Genomic DNA, 24,372 nt, shown 5'->3' on the forward strand with positions numbered 1-24,372 from the left:
TGCTGGTTGCGACGTTTTTCTTCTTCGTCTTCTCCGGTAGTAGACCGAACTCGGGTGGTAAATCTTGCACGCGGAGACTGGCTCTTGTTGGACTGGCTTGGCGGCTTCCAGAGGTTGTAGTGGGCATGAAGGGTGCGTACCCAGCACCTCCACCAGATGTCACGTAGCCAAGGACGAAGCAGTTGTTTGGAAAAGAAACAAGTTTATTGGAGCGAACTTGTGCTCCCCTAACAACTGAAAAGAATACAGAGGCGGCGAAGCAGTGGTCAACAAAGTGACGTACGTGCGTCGGCGAGCGTCGCAGAATCGAATGCCCCGGCGTCTGCTCTGCAGGCTTTTTACCTTTCGGCGCGCGTGGTTCTGGAACCGTCGATTCGCATCGAGAACATTGTAGATGCAAGAAGATTATTCCGGGATGTTCACGTTAGATCGGAATGCTCTCCCTATCTGAACAGATAACACATGCGGCACAGAAAGAAAGAATGGAACACGCGCTTCCCTTGGCACGGAGATAACACAGACCGGCGCAGCCGGGCGGTAAAAGCAAAACACAAATAAACAAACCCAATGCATGGTTCGCGGCAATATATTCCTTCAACTTAAAGGAGTACTGACACTAAGTTTCTCGCTTTCAGCACTTATGCTGTAAAGAATACCTATCGGTGCAGAAATTACAAAAATCGAATTAAAAGAGGTCAGCCGCCAGCGTAGAATTAATTATAACGCATTCATTCTAATCACTTCCAAATTCGGTCATTGCGCGCCGAATGGCCACTCAATGTAGGACGGGCTATGTTACGTCACGGTTTTACGGTCCCAAGAATTGCTGGTGCTAACGTCGATCGAAAGTCGTGACGTGAGGGACGTTTGGCGCATCTTATGCTACGATTACATTGATTGCACATGGTCCGCACTCGCCCGCGCAGTCAATGTGTCGTCTGAATCGCCCGACTCGGATGAGTCGCTGCCATCCGACAGACGGATTGAAACAACAACTTTATTTGGCCACAGCTGAACCGATTAGGCCGGCGACCTCTTCGCCGTCGCCCGTTTTGTAATATCGCTGCGTCTCCGACCGGCGCAGACCATGGTAGCAGTAGCTTGTTGCCACTCTTCCAATCAATCTGATCGCGGAAAAGAAGTTTCGCATGCGAGAAAGTATATATTAGTGTGGGGAAAAATTGTGCTAAGGATTGTTATCGGCGCCGAATTTAGAAGCGTAGATCAGCTATCTGCCGCGATGCTAAGCCTACGCTGACCAGCAGCGGAGGTTCGGCGGTACGACTCGGCACTGCCGGCACCGCGGTGTGGCAAGCGGCCGGAAGATCGCGCTACCTGCGCAGTAGAATCAAAACAGGCCACGGCAGCTGTCTTGGTCACCGATCGCTCAAATGGCAATTATCGCCAAAATAAAGTTCCACATGCGAAAAAGGGGACGATATTGGGGTGAAAAGTTGTGTTAGGGATGGTCATTCGCAGTTGTACAAATAGCGGTGATTAAATATTCGTCACGATGCTAAGCATTAAGTTACCAACACCCGAGCTGACCCGAGCTACGCAAGCCGGTTGCGGGGCTGGTGGGGCGGCACTCTTCTAAAACTCGCCTCGCGCAAGCGCGTTGCGTTTGGGTTCCCCTAACTTCTTGGGGGCCCCAACGCCGGCTTCCACTATTCTAAAGCTGTCTAATCATTTCTACTCCACTTTTACTGCAGCCCTCTCCGTAAACTTCGGCCTCTGCAGCTAGCAGTCATCGGAGAAGTGCAGCGAGCAATTCTGCTCGCTGGCTTCGGCGACCAGTTCTTGCGGCCGCCGCCGCGCACGAACTCAGCCCACGTTTCGCGCTGCGTGTCGTCACGTGGCAAATAATACATCCTGGTGTCGTCCGCCGATTTGCTCGTACAGGCTTCCATTGAGCAGTACTTCGCATTCCGCGAACTTGCCGTAGCAGAACTTTCGCGAGCTCGACGACGCGCACAGGCCGCTCAGATAAGACACCGCACAGATTTCGACACCAGTGCAAGGGAACACCATGCGCCGGCTACGAACTGAAGGGCAAAGACGTCGAACACGCAAAGTGCGCAAAGATTACAAGCATTGCTCACAGAGGCACACCTACGCCTCCTGCCGAAACAAAAACCACCGACAACATCAACGCAGGCTATCGTTTCCTGTTCCGAAAACGACTATGACGTTCCCCTGAACCGGCCAGACTCGCTGGAAGATGTTTCGTCATGCCGATAGCGATTTCGCTAGTGCAGCCGATTGATGGTAGCACGCGGCCAGGTCAATTAAAATCGATTTTTGATGTGACTCCGGCCTCGGATCGCTGCAACAATTTCTGTGAGGCATCTGTACAACTACTGAAGCCAATTATATCATCTTCTAGGCGTCAAAATGTGGTGTCAGTACTCCTATAAGGGGTTGGTTCACCCGAAATTCCCCTAGAGCAGTTTTGGCCGTCGACCTGAAGGGGCCTTCGACAACGTTACTCATGACAGCATGCTGGCTGCCCTTATTGCCATTGATAGCGGGAACGAACTTTTTTATACATCAGAGACTTCCTATGCGATCGTACGGCGACACGATCGAATAGGAGCGAGAACGAGAAGGAACGTTGTAGTGACTCAAGATTGGCACAGCTACATCCGATCCCATCCTGCTTGGTGTCCACGGCACCCCTCAGGGGTCAGTGCTCTCTCCGTTGCTGTTCAACCTGGCCCTACTGAACCTCCCTAAAATACTTGAGGATGCACCAAGTCTCGGCTACGCCCTGTACGCCGATGATATTACCCTTAGAGGGGACGGCGCCCCTCCGAGAGTTCCAAGACACATTCCAACAGGCCACGGATGTAGTACGTCAATATGCTAAAGCCTGTGGCCTCCAGTGTTTCCCTCAAAAATCACAACTCCTTGTCGTACGCCCTCACACCAAACGACATCAAGGAAGACATTCAAATACTCCTTGACGGCCTGGTCATCACTCCAAGCCACAGCATCAAGATCCTGGGCCTACATCTCCAGTCCAACACCAAGAGTGACGTATCCTTGCAGCGCCTCAAACACAGCATCACTGAAATCATACACATGATCAGACGAGTTGCCACCAAGAAGCGAGGCCTCAAGGAAGCTGATACCCTTCGATTAATTCAAGCTTTTGTCCTTTCAAAAATCAGTTACATTACCCCTTATCTTTTTATCGGCCAGAAGGACATCAAGATACTTGATATAATGATCATAAAGGCGGTTAAGCAGGCCATTGGTCTTCCCATGAGTGCGTCTAAGGAGAGGGTACTTAGGATGGGCCCCACAACATGGTGGAAGGGCTGATAGATAGCCATATTTCTAACCAGAAGCTCCAAGAAGAAGTACCCGCACAGAACTGCAGTGGGTCGCAGCATCCAAGGCCCGATTGTCAGGGCAACACAGAATGTCACTCCGCGTGATTTACTCCCGGCCTCTTGGCAACAAGAACTAAAAATTTCCCATTACCTCGAAATATGAACCCCTCACACCACGAAGGTCGCCGACAAGCACGGGCTCAAGCGCTCAATATTGGCCTCGGCGGGGATCATGCAGGTATCTACACAGATGCCTCCTAACATCGAGGGTAGAAGCACTCCGTCATCGTGGCTACCAGCACAACCAATCTACTTGCGTGTGCCTCACTCAAGGCCCAAGACATAACTGCAGCAGAAGAGGACGCCATCGCCTTGGCTCTGCCTTAACCAGGGGTTCGGAAGGTAGTCGCCGATTCTCAACAAGCCTACCGGAATTATCGGTTTCATACGGCTCATCTGGACGCCCGCTCACGCTTCCATGGGGGGCAACGAATACGTCCACCAACAAGCCCTCGCTTTACTCCCAAGGCTACACACAGAACACAAATAAGCCGGAATGGGAGTAAATGGCTTGTGTCATAACTCAGTACCAATTCGGAGTTTTCAAAACTCCTTCCAATGGGAGTTTCGCCTTACTCCCATTATTTCGGCAGTTTTTTTAGTAGCATATGGGAGTTTCATTTTACTGCCACTACAATGGGAGTTTCCAGGGGTACCATTGGGAGTGTATTGTTTCCTCCAACTGGGAGTTTTCAGGGGGCGCATTGGGAGCAGTGTTGACCTGCATTCGAGGTTTTTTTTGTGTGTTTTTGTGCGCTTCATATATATGCGCTGCAGTGGAATTTATTACTGCATTTGGGAGTTCTTAATAAGGGCACAGGCCGCATTTTTATTTTTCGTTGGGGATCACGTAATTTCTAGTCTTTTTCCGCTTCAAACATTGAATGGCGAAACGTGAAAAGTTTGTTTTCTGCACAGTCAATTTATTGCATAAAAAATACATGGATACGATACACGTGTGAACACGTTAATAAGACAATAAAAACACTGAATCAACAAAACACCTACATCGAGAACACAAGGTATCTTGGTAAGAACTTTATCTACTACAACACTGAACGAAAAAAATTTAAGCCATTTGCAAACAATGAGGTCAGCATGGTGTCGGTGCGCTGTTTGCTTGCACCTGCCTCCCAAACGCTGACGTTGTCGCACCCCCTGGCACGTTCTTCTGGAAGCCACAGCAGCACATTCATTAGAGGGATAGCGAAACGCTTTAAATCTGCGGTAACAAATACATAAGCATATTGGGCATCTGACCTGAAAAAAAAAAGAAACGGCACTGTAAAGACGCTGAACTTGTCACTCCTGTGTCCAACTTTCCGTAATGTCTGAATGTTTGTTTAAAGCTACGCAAAATTGCACTTCTGTCCGAGACACCTGCGCTCACTAGTTCGTCAAAACGAAGTGTTCCTCTGTTCAAAAAAGTGCGCGACCCTTCCTTGTGGCGACCAACTTCTCAAAATGCTTCATTTCCCTCTTTTCCTTGCGTGTAGTGTTCTGGGAACGAGCTTCAGGTTTTACCCCCCGCACTTCCCCTCTCTCCCCTCACCGAAAGTTAAGGAAAAATTTCGGTCGGTGTGACGCCTGCGCGTGCCCCCCTTCAAAAAAAAAAATAAAATAAGCAGTCGTCTGTCGACTCTACAGAATGCTCCTGAATGGCGTTTGCTGGTTATAGTTACACGCGCCTAGCGTACGGAGAGCTCCCACGGAGCCCCGACCTTCTCCCTTTCCAGTGAAAGCAATTAATCGCCGGCGGCACGCGGCAGTCACCCTCCTCGTAGCAGGCGCGGCTGGCACCACACCTACTTCTCAAGAAAAGCGGCTGTCCTGCGACGTTTGACCGGCCAACTTCACCCTCGCTTGCCAGTAAGCCACAGACACAGCCTAACAAAAACACCTAACAGCTGTCCAGAGTTCGGACAGTTTTCATTCTGCTTGCGAGTGTAAACCAGTGAGTGTTCTGCTCGAGACCCGCGCAAATACGCATTGCTTTCACACCGTTCGGCCTCCCCAATGACGTTCCGGGCATGGTGCCGTCTTTCACGCACAACGCTCACCTCCAGTGGCGGAGAATCGCCCGTGCAGTGGCGCGGGAAACACGTTGAGTTTATTTGACGCTAGAAGGGGCACAAGTCTCCCAAAATGTTGCGTACAATAAAAAACGTGAACATCTTACCTTCAACCACCTCGCAGAGGCACAACCGCGTTGTTTTTAACGAGCCACTCTCAGCGATCACTGCATTTAGGCCTCGCGTCGGCTCGCTGGCGTATTCCGTCGGCTCGAAGGTCGGTGACACGGAGGCGACGTTGCAGTCCGTCGCACGTCAGTCCAGGCTGGTTCCACAATGTTCGCAACGAGCTTCGGTTGTTGGGAAGCACTTCACATCCGTTCGTCCGGCCGCAAGTTCACACTGGCAATAAATTTTCGGGGACGGTGGAGCTCACACAACACACGACACCAACTGGCAGCCATTTTGTAAGGACGCGTAGAGGAGGAAGGGGTGAAGGAGGAGGAGAAGGAAATGGAGGTGGCTTGGTAGTTTTTAATACTCCCATTCGGACAAACGCAGTAATCACAGCCAGATACTGCGTTTTGTGAAGAGGTACAACCGTGGTAAATGCGCTTATTTACGACGGCTTGTGGCCTCCGGTGTAAACTGGCAGTTTTTCCACCATCATACTACCACACGTGGGAGCAGGCCGCCTGTCGTGAGGAGTTTAAAAGACGTATTCCAGCCAAGAAACTCCCATTCAGGCTAACTTGTGTTTTGTGTGTATGGTGCTGCACGAGGACAGTCCCCTGTTTGTCACTTTCCGGAACAAAATCTAGCATTATCGCCTTCAGAGGCAGACCCTACCTCGCCCCACCCTGACCTTTCCAGGGAACAACAAACTACCCTACGCCTCTTACAATCCGGCTCCTTCCCACACCCGACGCGTCTTCACTTAATGCACCCGAACCGCCACGGCGCTGAATGTAATTTTGCTCAGAAGTAGGAACACTCCACCACATTATCGGGATGTGCGGCTTTAGCCCTGAGCCCACTCCTCTCTTCCCGTCCACTACCCAACAGAAGCAATGCGATATGTTACTGTCCAGCCCCTCTCTGCCTACCCAGCTGCAGCTGCTGGACAGTGCCCAGGTGGCGCGGACTGCATATGGGCTCCAGTGAAGAAGGAACCACTCCCCTGGACCGCGCTCTGGGCCGTTCAGAAATCTGTATAACAGTATTTCCTCCTCCTCCTTGCTGTGAGAGGCTCTTGTCTTTGAAGCATGAAGCTCTAGTGCGAAGCGTAAAGGAGTTTACCCAGTGTCTTAGTAACGTGACTACATTACTACGACGACAACGATGACAACGATAGGAGACGCCAATAGCCCAAGCCCCTAACAGGCTTCGCCTAGCAGAGCTGTCAGAACAGGCATGTGTCAACGGAAAGTGAAAGACTTGTCCTAACCGTAAAGCAAACACAAAAAATCCCGGGCCATCTCCACTAACGGCAAACCTGGGGAGGGGCAAAGCATGCAGTGTAGAAGTGTATTCTTCACGCCTTTGCGTTTTTGCCAGCGGAGATGAAACCGTTGGGGGGTAGAGGTATACAGCTTTGCTGTAAGAGTCTTTTGTCTTTGAAGCACGAAGCTCTCTAGCGCGAGGAGTAAACGAGTGTCCTAATGTGTTTTTTTAGTACGAGTTAAGAAGCGCTCCAGCGAGAAACGTAAACGAGTGTCCCGGTGTTTTTTAAAGCAAACGTTACGTTCTAGCGCAAGGCGTAAACGAATTTCCCGGTGTGTAGTACCATGACTACATGAGAAGACGATTATTACAACGACGACAGGACAGGTCAACAGCCCCAGCCCCTAAGGGGCTCCGCCCCTAACAGGTATTGACCTTTGCTGATGTATCATCGGGTACAATTTTCAATCCTTCCTCACTTCATGTCAGCGCCTAACTGCCCCGTCAGAGCGGACTTCAGGAACCATGGATGCGTGTGGACAGAGCCTGTTAAGGGTCTGTAAAAAACTACCCGTGCATGTTCCTGAAAACGCCGGTATAATGTGGGTATGCTCTTTCGACGGGTGCTTACGGATGCACTCATAGTGCGAAATTGCCTTGCTGATGAATTGGGACGCCCCTACGTAAACCGTCATTGAGCGGCCAATACGGTAAAAGAACTTCTAAGAGCTTCTACTTCTAAAAGAACCTCTACTCCATGCCCTCCCAATTTTTTAGCTACTGCGGTGGTTCGGACTAAACCAAACGTCTTCTCATTGTATATTAGGTCCATACGTAGTGTTTTTGTTCCGTGAATGTTTTAGTTACCGGTTCCAGTAAAATACGGTGGGGAACCTCCGAGGCAAAGGCTTGAATTTTTAACGACGTGGTGAACAATGATGCAATGGGCACTACCCACCGTACGATCATCATTCCATCACTAAGATCCTCCTCCATGTGGAACTTGGTTATGAGGTGTAGGAGGATGTAGTGGGGTAAGCTGGAGTAGGGTTGGGTGAGAGTTCTCACAATGAGCTCCTGTGGCAACGCCATCCCGGGTACCAAGCCGCGTGCTCCAGCTCGACCCGGGAAAGCATGAAGGTGGACCCTGCTCGTGGTGGGTCCCTTGAGACCCTGGAACAGAGCCGTCAATTCCCCGCGGTCTAATCCCAATATCTTTGGGAGTTCTCCCTCGAAAGTGCGTACAGAATACGAGACAGGCGGGACAATAGGTTGCGTTATAGAAAGGTGGAGGCATGAAACTGTAACTTTATTATTTCCAATTTAGAAGAGAAAATATCGACCTGTTGCAGTATGATCTCGTCGACAGTAGTAACCCATTGTCATACGAGTCCTGGTAGGTGCATCAAATGTTCCCCCAGTACATAACTTTCTATTGAAACGCAGGTGCCGGCCGCAAGATGCTGCGAGAGAAGTTCCGGACCTGTGAGACCCTGGACAAAAGCACGTACCCTCATTTTCGGGAGTGGGTTCGTGACACGTACACGTTCCTGGCTCTGGTCAATTACCCGTTCCCGGTGAACCTCATCACTCCGCTGCCCGCATACCCCGTAAAGGTAATTCACTTCACCGAATGTTTATCTCGCAGTTATTTATAACATGGAATGACAGAAAAACGATTTTTAAAGATGATAGTCTTCCTCGGACTACTTCAACGCAGAAATTTTAATCTGTCTGTCTGTCTGTCTGTCTGTCTGTCTGTCTGTCTGTCTATCTGTCTGTCTGTCTGTCTGTCTGTCTGTCTGTCTGTCTGTCTGTCTGTCTGTCTGTCTGTCTGTCTGTGATTCGATTCAGCCACCCGGCTGAAGTGAAACAGATGCTGCGTAACAGTCTTATATACTCACAGCAAGTCTAGCGTGTCTGCTAGCCGCATGGGACTGGCTTGGAGATGTCCAGGCTTACAGTTTAGACGGCGCTCGCACTCGACAAACATCCACTGCTTCTATGATGAACGCTGAGCTACATGCCATCCTCGCAGCCCTCGACCACTTGACCTATGAGACGTCTGCCCCATAACCACCCCGGTTTCGCTTTCTGACTGACTACCAAATGGCGCCACGCGAGCTCCGGAAGTCGTTCTCCGATCACCCTGTGGTTCATCAGATACAACATAAGATTAGTCTGCTTGCTCGCAATGGTACTCTGTACGTGTTGCGTGGATACCAGGACTCATGACTCAGGGTTTCGGCAACCATGCTGCCCTTGACGCAGCGCAGGAGAGTCTTCAAGTAACTCCTCCACTGGTTGGCAGCCCTGCACCCCCGCTCTCCCTCAGGCAACAACTGGATCACGCTCGTCAGGCTAGACACAAGCTCCTTGCCGCTGCCACTCCTTTAGGTTGCCTGCATAACACCCCTTCACTAACTCGTCCTGCCGAAATTTGTATTAACAAATTTCGTGCGAACGCTGCATTGACTTTCCACGTCACACGCAAATGGCATCACCCGACCGGCGATCCTCCGCCCTACTGCGCATAGTGAAACACCGCTACAATAGCAAATATGACCCACCTTATTTGGCACTGCTCTGCGTACCAATTTTTCCGACCCATCCTGCTGAATCCAATCCAAGCGATTTACCCCCCCCCCCCCCCCCGACACTCAGCGACCCAGATTTCCTTGCTGCCATTCGGCGCTTCCCTCTGAAGAGTGGCCTCGGAAAGGTAGTATAGCCGGGGACTACCACCCCTATATGCATGCATTCAGGAGCTGACTATTCATCTCCAGGATCTTCAAGTGAACATCACCTACAGGCCATCTCTCCTGTCCACTTTTAAATGCAGAGCATTTCTTTAACTCACGATGTCACCCGGCGTTGTCGGCGTGCCTCGGCGTCCGCAACAGCCGTTCCAGGTGCGCCCTCTCCCCCACTCCTCCTCTCCCGCATCACGCTATCCTCCTCGCTCTCAACAACAGGTCCGCACCCCTCCCCCTACACTTTATAAAAAAATAATAATTACCGGCGCCTGGTTTCGATCCCACGAGGTACATGGTGCTCTACCCACTGCGCCACAAAGCCGACACAGAATGGAAGGCTACGAACGCGCCTTATATCCTTGACTCATTCAAACTACGTCAAGAAGCTGCTGATACAACGCATTCACTACCTGTGGGCGGAACGGGAAGTACATGGTGCTCTTCCCACTGCGCCACAAAACCGACACAGAATGAAAGGCTACGAACGCGCCTTATATCCTTGACTCATTCAAACTACGCCAAGAAGCTGCTGATACAACGCATTCACTACCACCAACTCCCCAAACACTAAACGTTAACGCAATACACCCACCCCCTATGCGACGCATTTACTCGAGTCTCCCTCGCGGGGAGATGGGCCCTTTTTTCCCCTTCTCCCCTTCCAGCCCCTGGGCCCTCCTTGTGTTAATAAAAGACTTTCACTCACTCACTAAACGTCTAACTCCGGTGTCACTGCTCATACTTGTCAACAATGTTGAACAAGAACAAGGCATTGCGCAAATATAAGGCCGAAAATGAATACATAAGTGACATTCGCAGTGTTCTTTTATTAAAAATTTATGGATGCTTGGTTTTTGCGTTAGCAAATGAGATACATTAACTGCTGAAAACCGCTGCCTGCTGTTTCCAGTGCTCCTGGTGGCATTTAAGAAATCAAATAACAACAGCAACGAAAGGTTCCACTGGATGGGTTCCACGCTCCGTTTGAAACGCTCATGGAGTAGGGCAGCGGTTCTACAAACGTTGTAGTAGGGTGCCTCGATCCACGTTTGTCTCCGCCGTACAGCAGCGGTGGCTTCGAGACACCCGAGTTGTAGCAGTGGAACGCGGTAAATTTAAATTGACTTGAGCAAACCTCTAGCGTGTTATCTTGGGAGGAACGAGATGGGAGCGGAACAGCATGACAGGTGAGCAGGAGAGGGAAGGGAGGCATTTACCTGGCAGAGGCGCCAGTCGACTATCGTCTTTCGCCGACATTTGCAACGAAAGGAGCACTTGCGCGCCATTTTTCGCTTCGGGTCTGGAAAGAAAAGGTGTAGCTAAGTGCCCTGATGCTGGATCAACTGTGTCAAGTGTCAGAAAGGCCTTTTGCAGAGAACGGCTAGCGGCAGGCTTTCGTTTATAACTGAGCCAAACAACTGGAGAGCAAAAGCTTCTGCGTCAGTTTTTAGGTTTAAATGACGAAGACTAGTTTTTTATTATAAATATGATGTTTTATACTGTTTATTTGGAGTGCTTCCAGTTGACTCTGGAAGCATGCGACGCGGCACCTGTAACTGACTTAAAGTTCCCATCTGACCTGGTGCGACTGCTTCAGTTTTACCTTCGTTATATTTATTTTAGGTTGATGCTTACTACCACCAGTCATCTTAATGGCTGCCTCTGTTCAGTTCATGGCCGTCATACTAGTAATAGAGTTGCTGGAACAACGTGCGCTCGACTGTTTTAATCCTTCCCACAAAGTATATTGGGGGATAAAAATTGGATGGTTACATTTGGGTAATAAGTGATAATGTCTCTACCATGTCCACACTTTGCTTGTTGGTATGTTAACCACAAATATATCCTCATTTCCCCCTTTTAGGCAGTGTGTGACCTCCTACACAAAGGATCAGCCAACGCTGAAGCGATGGTGACTTCGATTGCACAAGCGATGCAGTTGTTTTACAACGGGACCACCAAACGACCGTGCCACAGCATATACATCGCTGTGAACCTGCCAGCATGGAGATTCCAGGCGAGTGAAGTTGTCCGAAATGCAAAGAACTTCTCCTTCAATATGTCCCGTAGGGCTTAAAGGAGCCATGAAGAGAAAACACAAGTTTGGTTCATTCGAAAGATTGCCTCGTTAGAACCATAACGACACCACTTATAACGCAAACTTCGCTCAAATAAGCTACATAATTAGGAAAAACGGAAATGGCCATGCGACCCACCAGCTCATTTTCCGCAATAGAACCTATGATGTCACTCGAGAATGCTCTGCGATTTGCGGAAGCCGGCAAAAGCAAACGCATGTTAGGCAGGGCTTACAGTTTGCATAGTGAGCTATATGCCCGTGAAACATACTGCACATTCTTTTTATGAAAAAGAACGGTGGAGTAAACGGTTGAAGTACCGAACGAATACGCAAGCGTGTGCGCCAATGCGTACGAAACTACCGCCGGCCGATCTCGACATCTCGCCGTCGCGCAGACGAATTTACGGGTTCGAGGTTCTTAGGGGCCAACGAACCGTTCCAGCACGTACAGCAGCGACCTTGCTTGGTATCTTAATTCCTTGACAGGTGGTTGGCCGTCATATCGCCAACCAGCAAAGGTAAAAATAGAAACGTGGGGAGTAAGGAACAGCAAGAAGCGACGAGATAGTGCCAGTCGTCGCAGAAGTTTCGAATGGTGTTGGCTTGGTGCTGTCGTTATGAGCTCGTTTCCAGTTTACAACCACTGAAAACTTCAGTTTGTTCGAGTACTTTACAATGAAATTTTGTTGCTGCGTTTTGAAAGGCCCATGTAGTACGGGCAAATCGTCGAGGGAGTGCGACATCCCCGCCGGTGAAGAGATCTCCTTTCATGTGCTGCCCAAGGACGAACCTCGGTGAAGCAAGTGGCTACGTTTTGTGAACTTTGCAAACGCAGGAGAAAGGGAGCTAAAGGAAGTACGAGTGTGCTCGCTTCATTTCCGACGAAGTGATTACGGCAGGGACCCTTATGTTAGCTCACTCCTGGGACATGCTCGCGCTCGTCGCCGACTTCGTGAAATCGCCGTTGAAGCGCTCTGACCTTGGGGGAAAGATGCCGTACACACCGCGCATTGACGCTCGTATCTTTCTGGTCGGAGCAGACAGCTCGCGCGAACGGCTTTCCATGCCCGACACCGGCCAACTGGCATAAGCGATACTGCTACTGAAATTGAACTATTATTAGCCGTAATAAAAATACGGCACATACGTACCAGTCTGTATTCATCCGTCGCGACGGGGCTGACGAGGCAGCGGTGCCGACGGCTGGGCGTTCGTATGTTGTGGCTATCGAAGAATGGCCGCTTTCCGGTCCATCCGCGTATCCCACAACTCCTGCCGCTCGTGCACTTAGAAACATTGAGCGTTCGAGTGGTGTGAGGTTGTTAAATGCAAGCCCGAGCTTCTCGGCGAGAGTTTTGTTCTCCCGATCAGACGATTCCATGCCTAGGGCTGCGGGTGCACTAGGTTTTACTAGTATTTTTAAAATGGCCGCCGTCTCGGTTTCGGCACGATTTCCGGTTCCTGTCGGACTCCCGCGTGTGAGTGCTATATGGAGTCGACATACTAAGTATCTGTTTCATGGACCGCCTCGTATGACGCCATTGTTCACGTCACGAAATCTGCAATTTTAGCGGGAGATTTAAAATTTTGGCTTAAATTGCCTTATTTCTCAGTGAATAAAGCATCATTTGCTTCCGGGAAAGCGCTTGGGGTACTATGAAACACCTAATCTCTCGAATAAAAAAACTTTTGTTTTCTCTTCATGGCTCCTTTAATCAAGCAGCGTGTTTATTCTGACAGGGGTGCTTGTACGACTGAAGTACGATAGTGAGATAACTGCGGTTCTGGGAAGGAAAATTTGGGTAGTGTGTGTTTCCAGTTCGGCAACAAGAGTAAATATGGCCCAATTTTAGATATCAGTGCACTTTATTCATCTCATTTTTGCATAATAAAAGAGTAGTCTAGTAAAGAGAAGTACAGGGTGGGACGGGACGTTCTTGCTAATAGGTTAGCTCAGATGAAAAGCTAAGATTTGCTTTTTATATTATCATCCACGCAGAAGTTAGGATCTACGTTACACTTACTACCAATTCAAAAAGTCTTGTTTGCAGAACCCCGGCTAAAATCGATGTGACGTCTTATTGTACTACAAATAACGCAGTAAACAGACTACAAAGTTTGACTCGATAGTTCGGTCTCCCCTGTGGCGTCGGTAATGTAAGCATGACGTCATGAGCTGCGCAGCTCCACAGAGCTGACATTTAATAGTGAAAGAGCATGCACGTCGGTCTCATTCGTCCAATGCGCTTTTTGGCTGCATGAATTGGTAGCTAAAGTGCATTGAGGTGAATCTGAACCATCGGATTGCTTTGAAGTGTGGCCTCTTCCACAGGGTCGGCTACAAAAAAGGGGTTCCTACTTGTAGCCATATTTAGGATGTACTCACGCAAACTACGGAAACAAACGCTCTCGAATACGCTCTCTTGAGGCTGAGGGAGTAGCTAACGGCATACGAAGTGTCTGTGTAAGGGCGTCCCATTCTTCCTCAAGAGCTTTCGCTCACGCAAAACAAGTTGATTTGACGACTACGCGCCGGCCTGATAGCTGCCCTAATTTCTTTCTACACCGTTCTCTACTGATAAAATGTGTCGTGACTGTGTGCAACTACAGTCTTAACAACCATCGGCAGAATTGGGGCTTTCCTAAAATGCCTTTCCGAGCCTAGAGGGGTCATGAAATACAATTTCGTTCAATTTGAGAGAAGTATCCCTTGGTAATTCACATTCCAGCTTAGAAGGACATTTATAACCGCAAAAGCATACTAGATGTTAAAAATCTTTCAAATTTCGCGCTACAGTGACGCAGTATGTGCAGGACGGATGTAAAATGGGCCAGCACTGGAAATGTTTCTATCACGGTGTGAACTGCGCGCGAGCATCGAAGTGATGCGATCAAACGGAACTACAGGGCCCACTATAATCGCCCAGTTATGTTCCTTGGTGGTGGCTCAAGTCAGTGGTTGCCAATCTCGCAATCAAGATTGTGTGACGTCATAAACCAATCTCCGAAAAGTGGCTGCGGAGTTGCCACTGCTTCATATTGTTACGGGGAAAATGCTATATTACAAATATTTACAAACGTCACACGGGGAACGCAGTAGCAGTCTAGAGTGCGTGCGGCCAGACAGAGCGCGAGAGTTCCTCTTGTTTCTTCTCGTCACTCAACCTCGTCACTCATGTTGGGGCCAATCCCTGGGAGTCTATGTTCTCAAGGTACATAGGAGTCCCGCGGTATAACCCCCGCCGGTGGGAGCGCCATTTCGGTGCTCACGGTTCTGGTGCGGAAGTTGTTTGACGGAAAGGCTCAAGACGGGAGACATGCACGATGTCCGTGAGGTTGTGGCGGGTCGGGTGAGGTTGAAGAGGGGCTGTTACGCTGATACTGGCGTAACTTCACATAGTATGCGATAAGGCCCAGAACTGAGGGACAAGAGTTTTTCACAAAGGCCCACACGGCGTGAGGGCGACCAAAGGAGGACAAGTGAGCCCGGAGTAAAGTGGCCAACTTGGTGCCAGCTATCATAAAGCGTCTGGCTGTGATAGCAGGTTGAGTAACGAGAAGGAAGAACAGCAACTCTCGCGCTCTGTCTGGCCGCACCCACTCGAGACTACTACTGAGGAGGAGGGGGAAACCACGTTATTCAAACACAACATTGAGCGTTGAGAATGTCCCGGGCCAGGTTCACGAATGCCAACTGGTCCGTGAGCTGGTCCGAGGCTAGCCAAGTCCGCCACGTTGAAGGAGGAGGGTGGGGAAAATGTGGGGATTGAATTGAAATGAGGCAGGAGAAAATGCAGTGTTCTAAATTAGCGTATGGTTCGGGACCATTGGGATATGCTGGTGAGTGTCGGATACGGTAGAGACAGGAACGAGCAGGTGTAAGGAGGGTATTCGACTGTGTGCGTGGAAGAATGCGTAGTTGCATGGTGGTTAGAGATTTGTCTGGAACAGGAAGTGTACGAAGAGTTCCTCTGGTGTTCTTGTAGTGAATCTTTATTTCTTGTTTGTAGTGGAGAGTAGTGTCACTGCGTTGCCCGTGTGGCAATATGCTTTGACCATTAACTCGGTCACTTCTTTGAAGTTTACCATAGAATTGGTATCATTGTAATCGGGATAAAGCAGTCTCTTGAATGCGCCAAGCCTGTGTTAACAGCGGAGCTGTTGTAGGTCGAGCCTGTTCGTCCGTCTGCAGTAGGGCGTGCGTCACGCGGGGGTTAGAGCTGGTTCCCAAATCCAGCGATGGAGGGCACTGGGATCTGACCACCGATGGCCTCCGAGAAACCGGTACCCAGATCCGCCGATAGAAGCGCACTAGTCTCGCCACCCGCCGCTTCGTAGAAACCGGTTCCCACACCCATAAACAGAGGGCGCAGTGGTCTCGCAGGGGCGGGCTCCTTTCGTCCCTTAGCAGCCGATTCCTTTGCGTGAATCATAGAATTTGCGTGGCGACGCCGCTGCTGTTCTCGGGCGAGCGCCCGAGTTGACGTTCGGGCGTACACAAGAAAACGACAGCTCCACTGTTTCAGGAGATTTCACACTGGATGGAACTGAGTTTCATTTTTTTTGTCTTCATAGTGCCTTTACCTGGTTACCGCAGGAGTGCACGGAGCTGGTGCGGCCGAGTTGCTCAGATGGCGTTCACGACATGTTCTACCCCGAAAAATGGGACCCCGAAGCATTTATCGCCAAGTGCCGGAAGAGGTTCGGGGTTACACCGGACTTTAACAAGATTACCACGACCTACCCTACGCCAGAGCTGCAGGCAGCCTCCAACATCTATTTTACGTAAGTGGCGTTTACTCGATATAAAAAAAAAGAAACAACTAAACCTGGGGTTTGTGCCAGCTTCGTCATTTGCTAGATAAATGGTTCGTACCTAAAACAGGCAAGTTTTGGACACTAAAATGTTTCGGTGGCTGTATTCGTATCTCGGTCCTTCGTATTTAATCAGGGTGACTGCTTTTCTTATAGAGATGAGAAGCGAAAACGCCCGTGTGTCGGTATTTAGGAGCACGTTCAAGATCCCCAGGTGGTCGAAATTAATCCGGAGCCCTCCACTACGGCTCGCGTCGTAGCCAGGGTGTAGTTTCGCCGCACTAAACACCGCAAATAATGAACCGTATTTAATCGTGCTGTGAGCGTGCGGTATCTGTGGGACATCTCCTCTTTTTGAAGCACCCTTCGGCCCTGTGCTCATGGGTCGATTTTTTATACAGCGTAAAAAATGCCCCGCTCCCTGTGCAGCCAATCTCGGGACTCCTCGGTCACCAGGAAAACGGCACACAATTATAGCCACTACGCAGACATTCTCATAACAAAATTTCACGCCGAAAGCAATTCCAAGATTCCTTGCTTCAAAGCGTATATGATGTGTGTTCATGAAAGTTTGTTGGGTTCAAACTGCTTTTTTAGAAAGACTTACGTCCCTTGGTGTCGTGTACAATCACTCGTACTAGACAGGGAAGAGAGAAAAAAAGTCCTATTCTGCTTCTACATCGCAGCCGGGAAGTGAGTTTCCTGAGCAGCGAATTTTCTTGTGGAAGTGGCACTACACCGGATGCAATGATATCGAACTGTGTTCCTAATGATAACCTGTCTATTTTTAAGAGAAAATGAGCATATTCAGGCCACGCCCCAAACCATGACATTCAAATTCGCAAGGCCATCTGAACTCACGGTTCCGACTTCGTGCCACAACTAGTTGTGCCAAATATCCGAGTTGGATAATCTTCTGAGGCAGCAGGACCCATTTTCGTTTCTAAGGTTTAAAGAGAGGTTGCCGCGTACTCCCGTATAAGCACTAACTCAGATGATTAACTGTGCGACATACAGTGACTTGCTTGTTGCTTACTGACGTTCATTTGTCTTCGTGGAACTAACAATTGCACGGAATTCGGTCACAGGACAGACTCGCGTTTATCATTACAAACTCCGACTTTGGCTGAATAAAAAACTGGGAACATACAGTTACTAATAAATAATCCAACAGGATTGTGTTATCGCGAATTGCAGCAGCTAAGCATGATACACTGGACCAAGAAAAAAGTGAATTTCTTTAGCCCAGTATCCAGATGCCGTCCGACGGCGCTGAAGCTCTAAGCTGCCGTAATGGCTAGAGTGTCATTCGATGAATATTTAAGTCTAGGCTGGCAGAGGCAAGAGCGTGTGCCATTGTGCTGTATAGATTCCGTATTGGCATTCTGATAAACAAGGGTGGTGTTAGAGTCCTGAGGAACACAACGATATCGATGCATATGACGGTGAGTGTGATGAATGGCCACGCGAGAGATTGCCCGCGCAAGTGAGCCCAGGAAAACGCCAAAGAAGAGGTGCAGGGGTGAAGCAATCAGGGGAGCGCGAACGAAAACGGACAGAGGCTAACTGGCGGAATAGGGCGCGGTGCCGTGAAAACTACTCTGGTGGTTCACGGGCCACCCTAGAGCAAGACCGTCACCACCCTCCAGCATGGTTCGAGAGTGCATTTGGGCGCCGCAATCGTGGCGCTGGTGCGCCGAGTGCTGAGGCTCTGTTTCTTATTGCGCGAGTAGTTCTGGGTGAACTTTTGAACTATTAACTTTGCTCTCCGTGCTAACCGAAACGGTAGTGTCCGTAACGCGCCATCGTCGGTCAGGGTCACCTCATGTGCAAGTCCTTTATCCTGTTACTATTAAATGCAGAACACTTCAGTAACTCACGATGTCACCCGCGTTGACGTCCGTAGTCGTAGTCCGCACCCCTCCCGCTACACTATATAAAAAAAATACTATCCGGCGCCTGGTTTCGATCCCTCGACCCGGCGGGCGGAACGCAATGTACATGGTGCTCTACCCACAGCGCCACAAATCCGACACAGAATGGGAGGCTACGAACGCGCCTTATATCCTTGACTCATTCAAACTACGTCAAGAAGCTGCTGATACAACGCATTCACTACCACCAACTCCCCAAACACTAAACGTTAACGCAATACACCCACCCCCTATGTGACGCATTTACTCGAGTCCCCCTCGCGGGGAGATGGGCCCAATTTTTATTCATCAGCGTGTCAACCAGCATTCGTCTCTATGCCTGCGTGGTCCTCAACCTATTCCTCACAAAAGTGGCAAGCCTGCCAAGTTCGCGCATTTACCATCAGCAAAAAGAAGTTGAATGCTGGGATTAGGCGGGAGTAAAGACTCCAACATATACGTTGAGAAAGTAATGGCGATCGGGACGCATCTAGGTCTTACAGTACGGGAACTCCGCCAGTGGATCGACACCCAACAAGCGGAGCAGCGTGCTGAGAGGGCAGCTGAAAGAGAAGCCCTCCGAGAAGCAGCAGAACGGATGAAAGAGGAACGTCGGAAGCTGCCGAGTTGGCCAGGGAAGAAACTGAGAGAGCTTAAGAGTCTGTCGAGAGTGAAATACTAATCCTGGAGTTGAAGATTCGTCTTGAAGGAGGATCGCAAAACACCGCAATTACTGCCCATACCCAGCTTTCTTGCTCAAAATTCCCATATCGTTTGAAAACAGCGCGGAAGACGGGACTGAGCAAGTAATGGACGACACAACACTTACAACAATACCGTTTTCTCGACCGTTTCCTCGAGGAGCGAAATCTTGCGATCTTAGGGAAGGTTCCCACGGACTCCCGATATGACCCCAAGGGCGCAACCTCCTCACCGTCATCACCATCATCGTCAGCCTACTGAGGTCTACTGCAGGGTGGAGGCCTCTCCCATTGCCTCCAATCGCTCCTGTCCGGCGTTGCTTGAAGTGATTTTTATGCGATCGTCCTGGACACCATGCGCACGACTGTCCCACTGTGGCCGGATTAAACACCACCTGCTCTGAATTTGGCAGATCAGGTCACAGTGCCGATAACTGTCGAAGCGGATCGGGGGGCAAGGACAAAGTAGCTGCCTGTGCCATTTACCAGCCACCAAAGACAGCCGTGAAACCAAAGTTCCAGAGAGCCCAGCCGTCAGACGCAACAGGACCTAGTCCCAACTCTAAGGGCACCAGCGGTAGAAATTCGCCATTTGTGGTCAAGGGAATGCCAGTTGTTCTAATACGAGTGCCCAGGAAATTCGATAATGTCTTCAGAGACACTGCAACGACACAGCCATTGTTCGCCGTAATTTGAGAGATGGCGTTAGCTTGACTGGGACGACCCGCCGAGTTGTTCTTGATGGCTCCGTTGCGGAACTACCAAAAGCAAAAATGCAAGTTAACACAACATATCTTGTGGGAGAGATCACCGCGGCTTGGATGAATCATCTCGTTTGCGGCCTGAGTCTTGGCAACATGCCAGGTGTCAAGGAACCAGACAAAACAGATCCTGACTGGGCATGACGCTGCAGGCGCCATTGAAACGGGTACGAGCAGTCTATGGCGAACACTGCCTACGGAACCTCCTTAACTGATTCCCCTGTTGCAAGCCTGAAGCCCTGTAGGCCTCCAGTCACGCACGCTAACCTCAGCAGTGTGAAACTGGTTCGGAAACAGCGAAAAGACCCCCCTTTGAGGTCTCGTTGCTGGAAAGTTGGGATTGAGCCTCGTTCTGCAAGAGGTCGCCATTACCAATTCCTCGAAAGTATGGACCTCTTGTATAGGGTATGTCGCCTTTTAAATTGAAATATGTTCAAACAAATACTAATGCCGAGGACCTTCAGAGAGACAGTCCTTCGAGCCGCACGCGAGAGCGCGTCATGCCTTGTCATGCGGGCATCCGAAAGATGGCTTACCGAATTGTTGAGAAATTCTACTGGCCAGATTTGGAGAGATGTGAAGTGTTTTGTGCGATCTTGCAACATTTAGAACCAAGAAACGCCTGAAGCGAGAGTTGCTGCGGTATTTCTGCCCAACGCTCCGGGTACACCGACATGCATGCTGCACGCCGGTATCGCAACAGAAACGTCCAATCAATTTCCCGAGGCACAAGGAGGAGATTGATGGAGGCACGCTGCAAAAAAGCCCGAGTTCGACGCCTGGATATGCATCCTTGCCTCCCCCGGCATGTATTCACACGAGTAGCCGCGTGTAGAAATTCTCGACAACTGAACTGGCGTGCAGCAGTTTCGCGTTGTGCGTGCGTGTGTGTAACACAACGGCGACACAATGTCATTCAACTGCATTTATTTTTAACTGACAGCGTTGTGTGCGTGAGTGCGCTGTGAACCGTGACTATTTCGCTTCCTAACTAGAGCGTGGAATAGAATAGTTGTTTCCCAAACAACTCTCATAGGTGGGAGTGATGTGATGAGTGTCCACGCGAGAGATTGACCCGCAAGTGAGCCCCGGAAAGCCACAAAGAAGAGTGGCAGCACGGGAAAAATTCCGGAAAGCGCGAACGAAGACGGGCAGAGGCCAAGCGCTGAAATTGGGCACGGTGCCTTGGAAACTACCCCTTGCGACGCCTGCTTCACGCGACACCTTGCAACAAGACCTTCGCTACCCGCCGCCAAGGCTCGAGAGTGCTTGTATACTCGCTTACAATTTAAGAACGGCAACGGAAGTTGCCGCTGTGCCTCATCACCGCGGCCGGATGTTACTCCGCGCGGTGCAAGTGGTGCTTTAATGCGAGTATTTTGGACATGGTGGGAGCCGTTTCCGTGATTTTGTGGACTCAATATGCTTATAAACTACTGCAGCGACGACAAACAAACTACGTGAGAAAAGACAGATGGCATCACGCATTCATAGCAGTCTCCTTTCAAAACGCGCGCGCCCGTTGACATCGGGGTCCGTCCTTTAGGCGGAGTGATACCGTACATGAGCTATTGCCGTTCTTAGCTTGTTCCCGAGTATAGGCGCCGTCATTATGGCACTGGTGCGCCCCCTGCTAAGGCTCCATTCCTGCTTTCGTGTGCTGCCATTCCTAGTTTGGCGTGGTCGTGCTCAAGGCTCACGCAGGCTACAGGCTTATTCGTTCTTTATCCGCTCGTCCGGGCCAATAGACACGCAACCAAAAAAAATTGGCCGCGTATCTGCTCCTTTCGTTGCAAATGTCGTCAAAAGACGATAGTCTTTATCGACTTTTGCCAAGTAAATGCCTCCCTTCGCTTTACCGCTCACCTCATGTTGTTCCTCTTGCGTCGCGCTACTCCCGAGGTAAAGACGCCAAAGGTTTGCTTAAACCACTTTAAATTTCCCGCGTTCCACTGCTCCAAACTGGGTGTCTCGATGCCAACGCTGACGTACGACGAAGACGCGCGTAAATCGAGGCGCCCTACTTCAACGTTTATAGAACCGCGTTTCCCTACTCCACGTGTGTTGCAAGCAGAACGTCGAACCCATCTAGTGCCTTTCGTAACTGTTGCCGGTTGATTTCTTAAAATGGCGCCAGAAGCTATAGTGGCGCGGGCGACAGCAGGCAACGGCGGAGTGAATTCTTTTTCTGCAGTTGAAGTATTTACTTCGCAAAAGTCAAGCATGTTTGATTTTTTATAAAGGAACACTGCAAATATCACTTCTGTACTAATTTGCTGCCTTATATTTGCGTAGTGTCTTGTTCTTCTTCAACAATGTTGACAAGTATGAACATTACACCGGACTTAGACGGGTAGATTTAGCTGTGACTATATAAGACTATTGCGCAGACATTGTTTTACTTTGGCTGGGTGGCTGAATCGAGTCACAGACAGACAGACGGACAGACAGACAGACATACAGACAGACCAAAATTTCTGGGTTTAAGGAGCCCAAGAAAGACTATCGTCTTTAAAAATTTGAGACCATTTGCGTATTGGCCATTTCCCGAGTAGTTCCCGGACTTTCCGAACTAGAAGACTGGTTTGTGAACTTTTGTGAACTGTGCTTTCCGTGCTAACCAAAACCGTAGTGTCCGCAACACCCCGTTGTCCATCATGTTCACGTCCAGTGCACGTATTTCATCCGGTTAAATATAGTCACAGCGTGTAAACCAACATTCGTCTCGCTGCCTCCGTGGTCCTCAGCACCTTCCTAACGATGACTACTGCAAGCACAGTGCAAAACAGCAACGTAACGTGTAAATAAACAATTTAGAACTTGTACAAATGCGTGATGATGTGTCCTGCGATGTTCACGCAGAAAGAACTCCTGCAGCCTCGGTGTGGTTCAAGCCTTGCCCGACTTAATGCAAGCTTCGCCAGTTGAGCTGGTTGATTGATTGATTGTTGGGTTTAACGCGCCGACGCCACGCAGGCGACGAGGCGCGCCGTAGTGGAGGGCTCAGGGTTAATTTTGACCACCTGGGGATCTATAACGTGCGCCGAAATCTTGTAAACACGGGCGTTTTTGCTTTTCGCCTCCACAAGAAAGCGGCCGCCCCGGCAGGGAATCGAACCCGCGACCTCGTGGTCAGCAGCACAACGCCTTAGCCTATAACCCACCGCGGCGGGTCAGTTGAGCTGGTAATAATCTACAGAGCTGAGGATGACTTTGCATGCACCACTCGCCGCGAAGAAGACGATGACCTCTTGGATGCATATTAGGACGGTTACTGGCACAAAACTATGCAAATAAACGATGATACAGAAACTTACATATATATCCAGCACTGCTCACCTACAACAGCTTCGCAATTCAAGTGTTTCGCGTGGGTAAAGGCTTCTTATAAAACACTGCGCTAAATTGACATTGACAAAGACGAATAATTTTTTTCCTTTCGTATTAATTCCATTTTGAATGGCTTAGGTTATTGTTTGGTTGTTTAAATGATTGCTTTCGGTTCATTGGTTGTGCCAAGTTACGTTGTTACATTACTTAAGATAGAGCGAGGTAGTTAGTGCCAGACGTGTCATATTCTCATCGAAACACAGGTGGGCGTTACTCTTTAGTGCAGTGCTTATATGCCGTCGTACGGCACCCCAGACTCAGCCTTCCTTTAAATTGTTCTCTTTGTCTTTTCTTCTTAGGGACGGTGAACTGGACCCGTGGTATGCCTACGGATTGAAGAAGGCGCCCAACAAGAACACGAATTACTACATGATTTATGGGGCCGCCCACCACCTCGACCTTCAATTTACGCGGCCCGAGACGCCGCGGTCAGTCAGATACGCCAGGGTCGCCGCTATGCAGGCAATAGCGCGTTGGGTATTCGCATAAACCTAGGATACCCAATTTTTTCTGGATCAGGCACTTACAAAATTCTCGTCTAATGTATTCTTCAGGGCCAAAGAGAAATTTTATCATGGACCGACAATACACCGGGTTTTTGTCGATGCTCCAGGCTCTCCTTCTATGGAACACTTTAAAGTATGATCTACAGCAGAGGTGGGGCAACAACTCATAACGTAAAGACAGTAAATGCCATAGCTGTAGTCGACTTCTTTGATTATATTTATAGTGAACCATCAGAGTTGATCATGATCCCTCTATCTTTCTATATATATACATATATATATATATATATTTATATATATATAGACTGTCGGCATTTCTTTTTGTATATATATATATATATATATATATATATATATATATATATATATATATATATATATATATATATATATATATATATATATATATATATATATATATATATATATATATAGCGAACGCACCGCACCGGTTATGCGGAGATGTGGGTTCGAGTCCCGCTCCCGGAAAAATGGCGGATTTTTTCTCGACTTAGATTTTCGCTTATTTATCAATGTATCAAAGAAACGTGACAGACACACGTCATTCGGCCCTATTAAATATTTCGAAAAAAAAAG

General features: G+C 49.3%; 1 protein-coding gene across 1 annotated transcript in view; it reads left to right on the forward strand.

Moving 5' to 3' along the window:
* Positions 1–23,843, forward strand: part of LOC144159934 (lysosomal Pro-X carboxypeptidase-like) — a 44,100-nt gene extending 20,257 nt beyond the window's left edge. Inside the window, exons 6-9 of the mRNA XM_077691583.1 lie at positions 8,300–8,469; positions 11,474–11,626; positions 16,287–16,474; positions 23,569–23,843. Of these exons, the coding sequence (XP_077547709.1) occupies positions 8,300–8,469; positions 11,474–11,626; positions 16,287–16,474; positions 23,569–23,758 (701 nt within the window). The 3' untranslated portion in view covers positions 23,759–23,843. The remainder of the gene's footprint in view (positions 1–8,299; positions 8,470–11,473; positions 11,627–16,286; positions 16,475–23,568) is intronic.
* Positions 23,844–24,372: the final 529 nt, after the last annotated feature.

Source organism: Haemaphysalis longicornis, unplaced genomic scaffold, assembly GCF_048455015.1.
Source record: "Haemaphysalis longicornis isolate Haplotype H1 unplaced genomic scaffold, Haemaphysalis longicornis Haplotype H1 scaffold_10, whole genome shotgun sequence".
Classification (NCBI taxonomy): Eukaryota; Metazoa; Arthropoda; class Arachnida; order Ixodida; family Ixodidae; genus Haemaphysalis; species Haemaphysalis longicornis.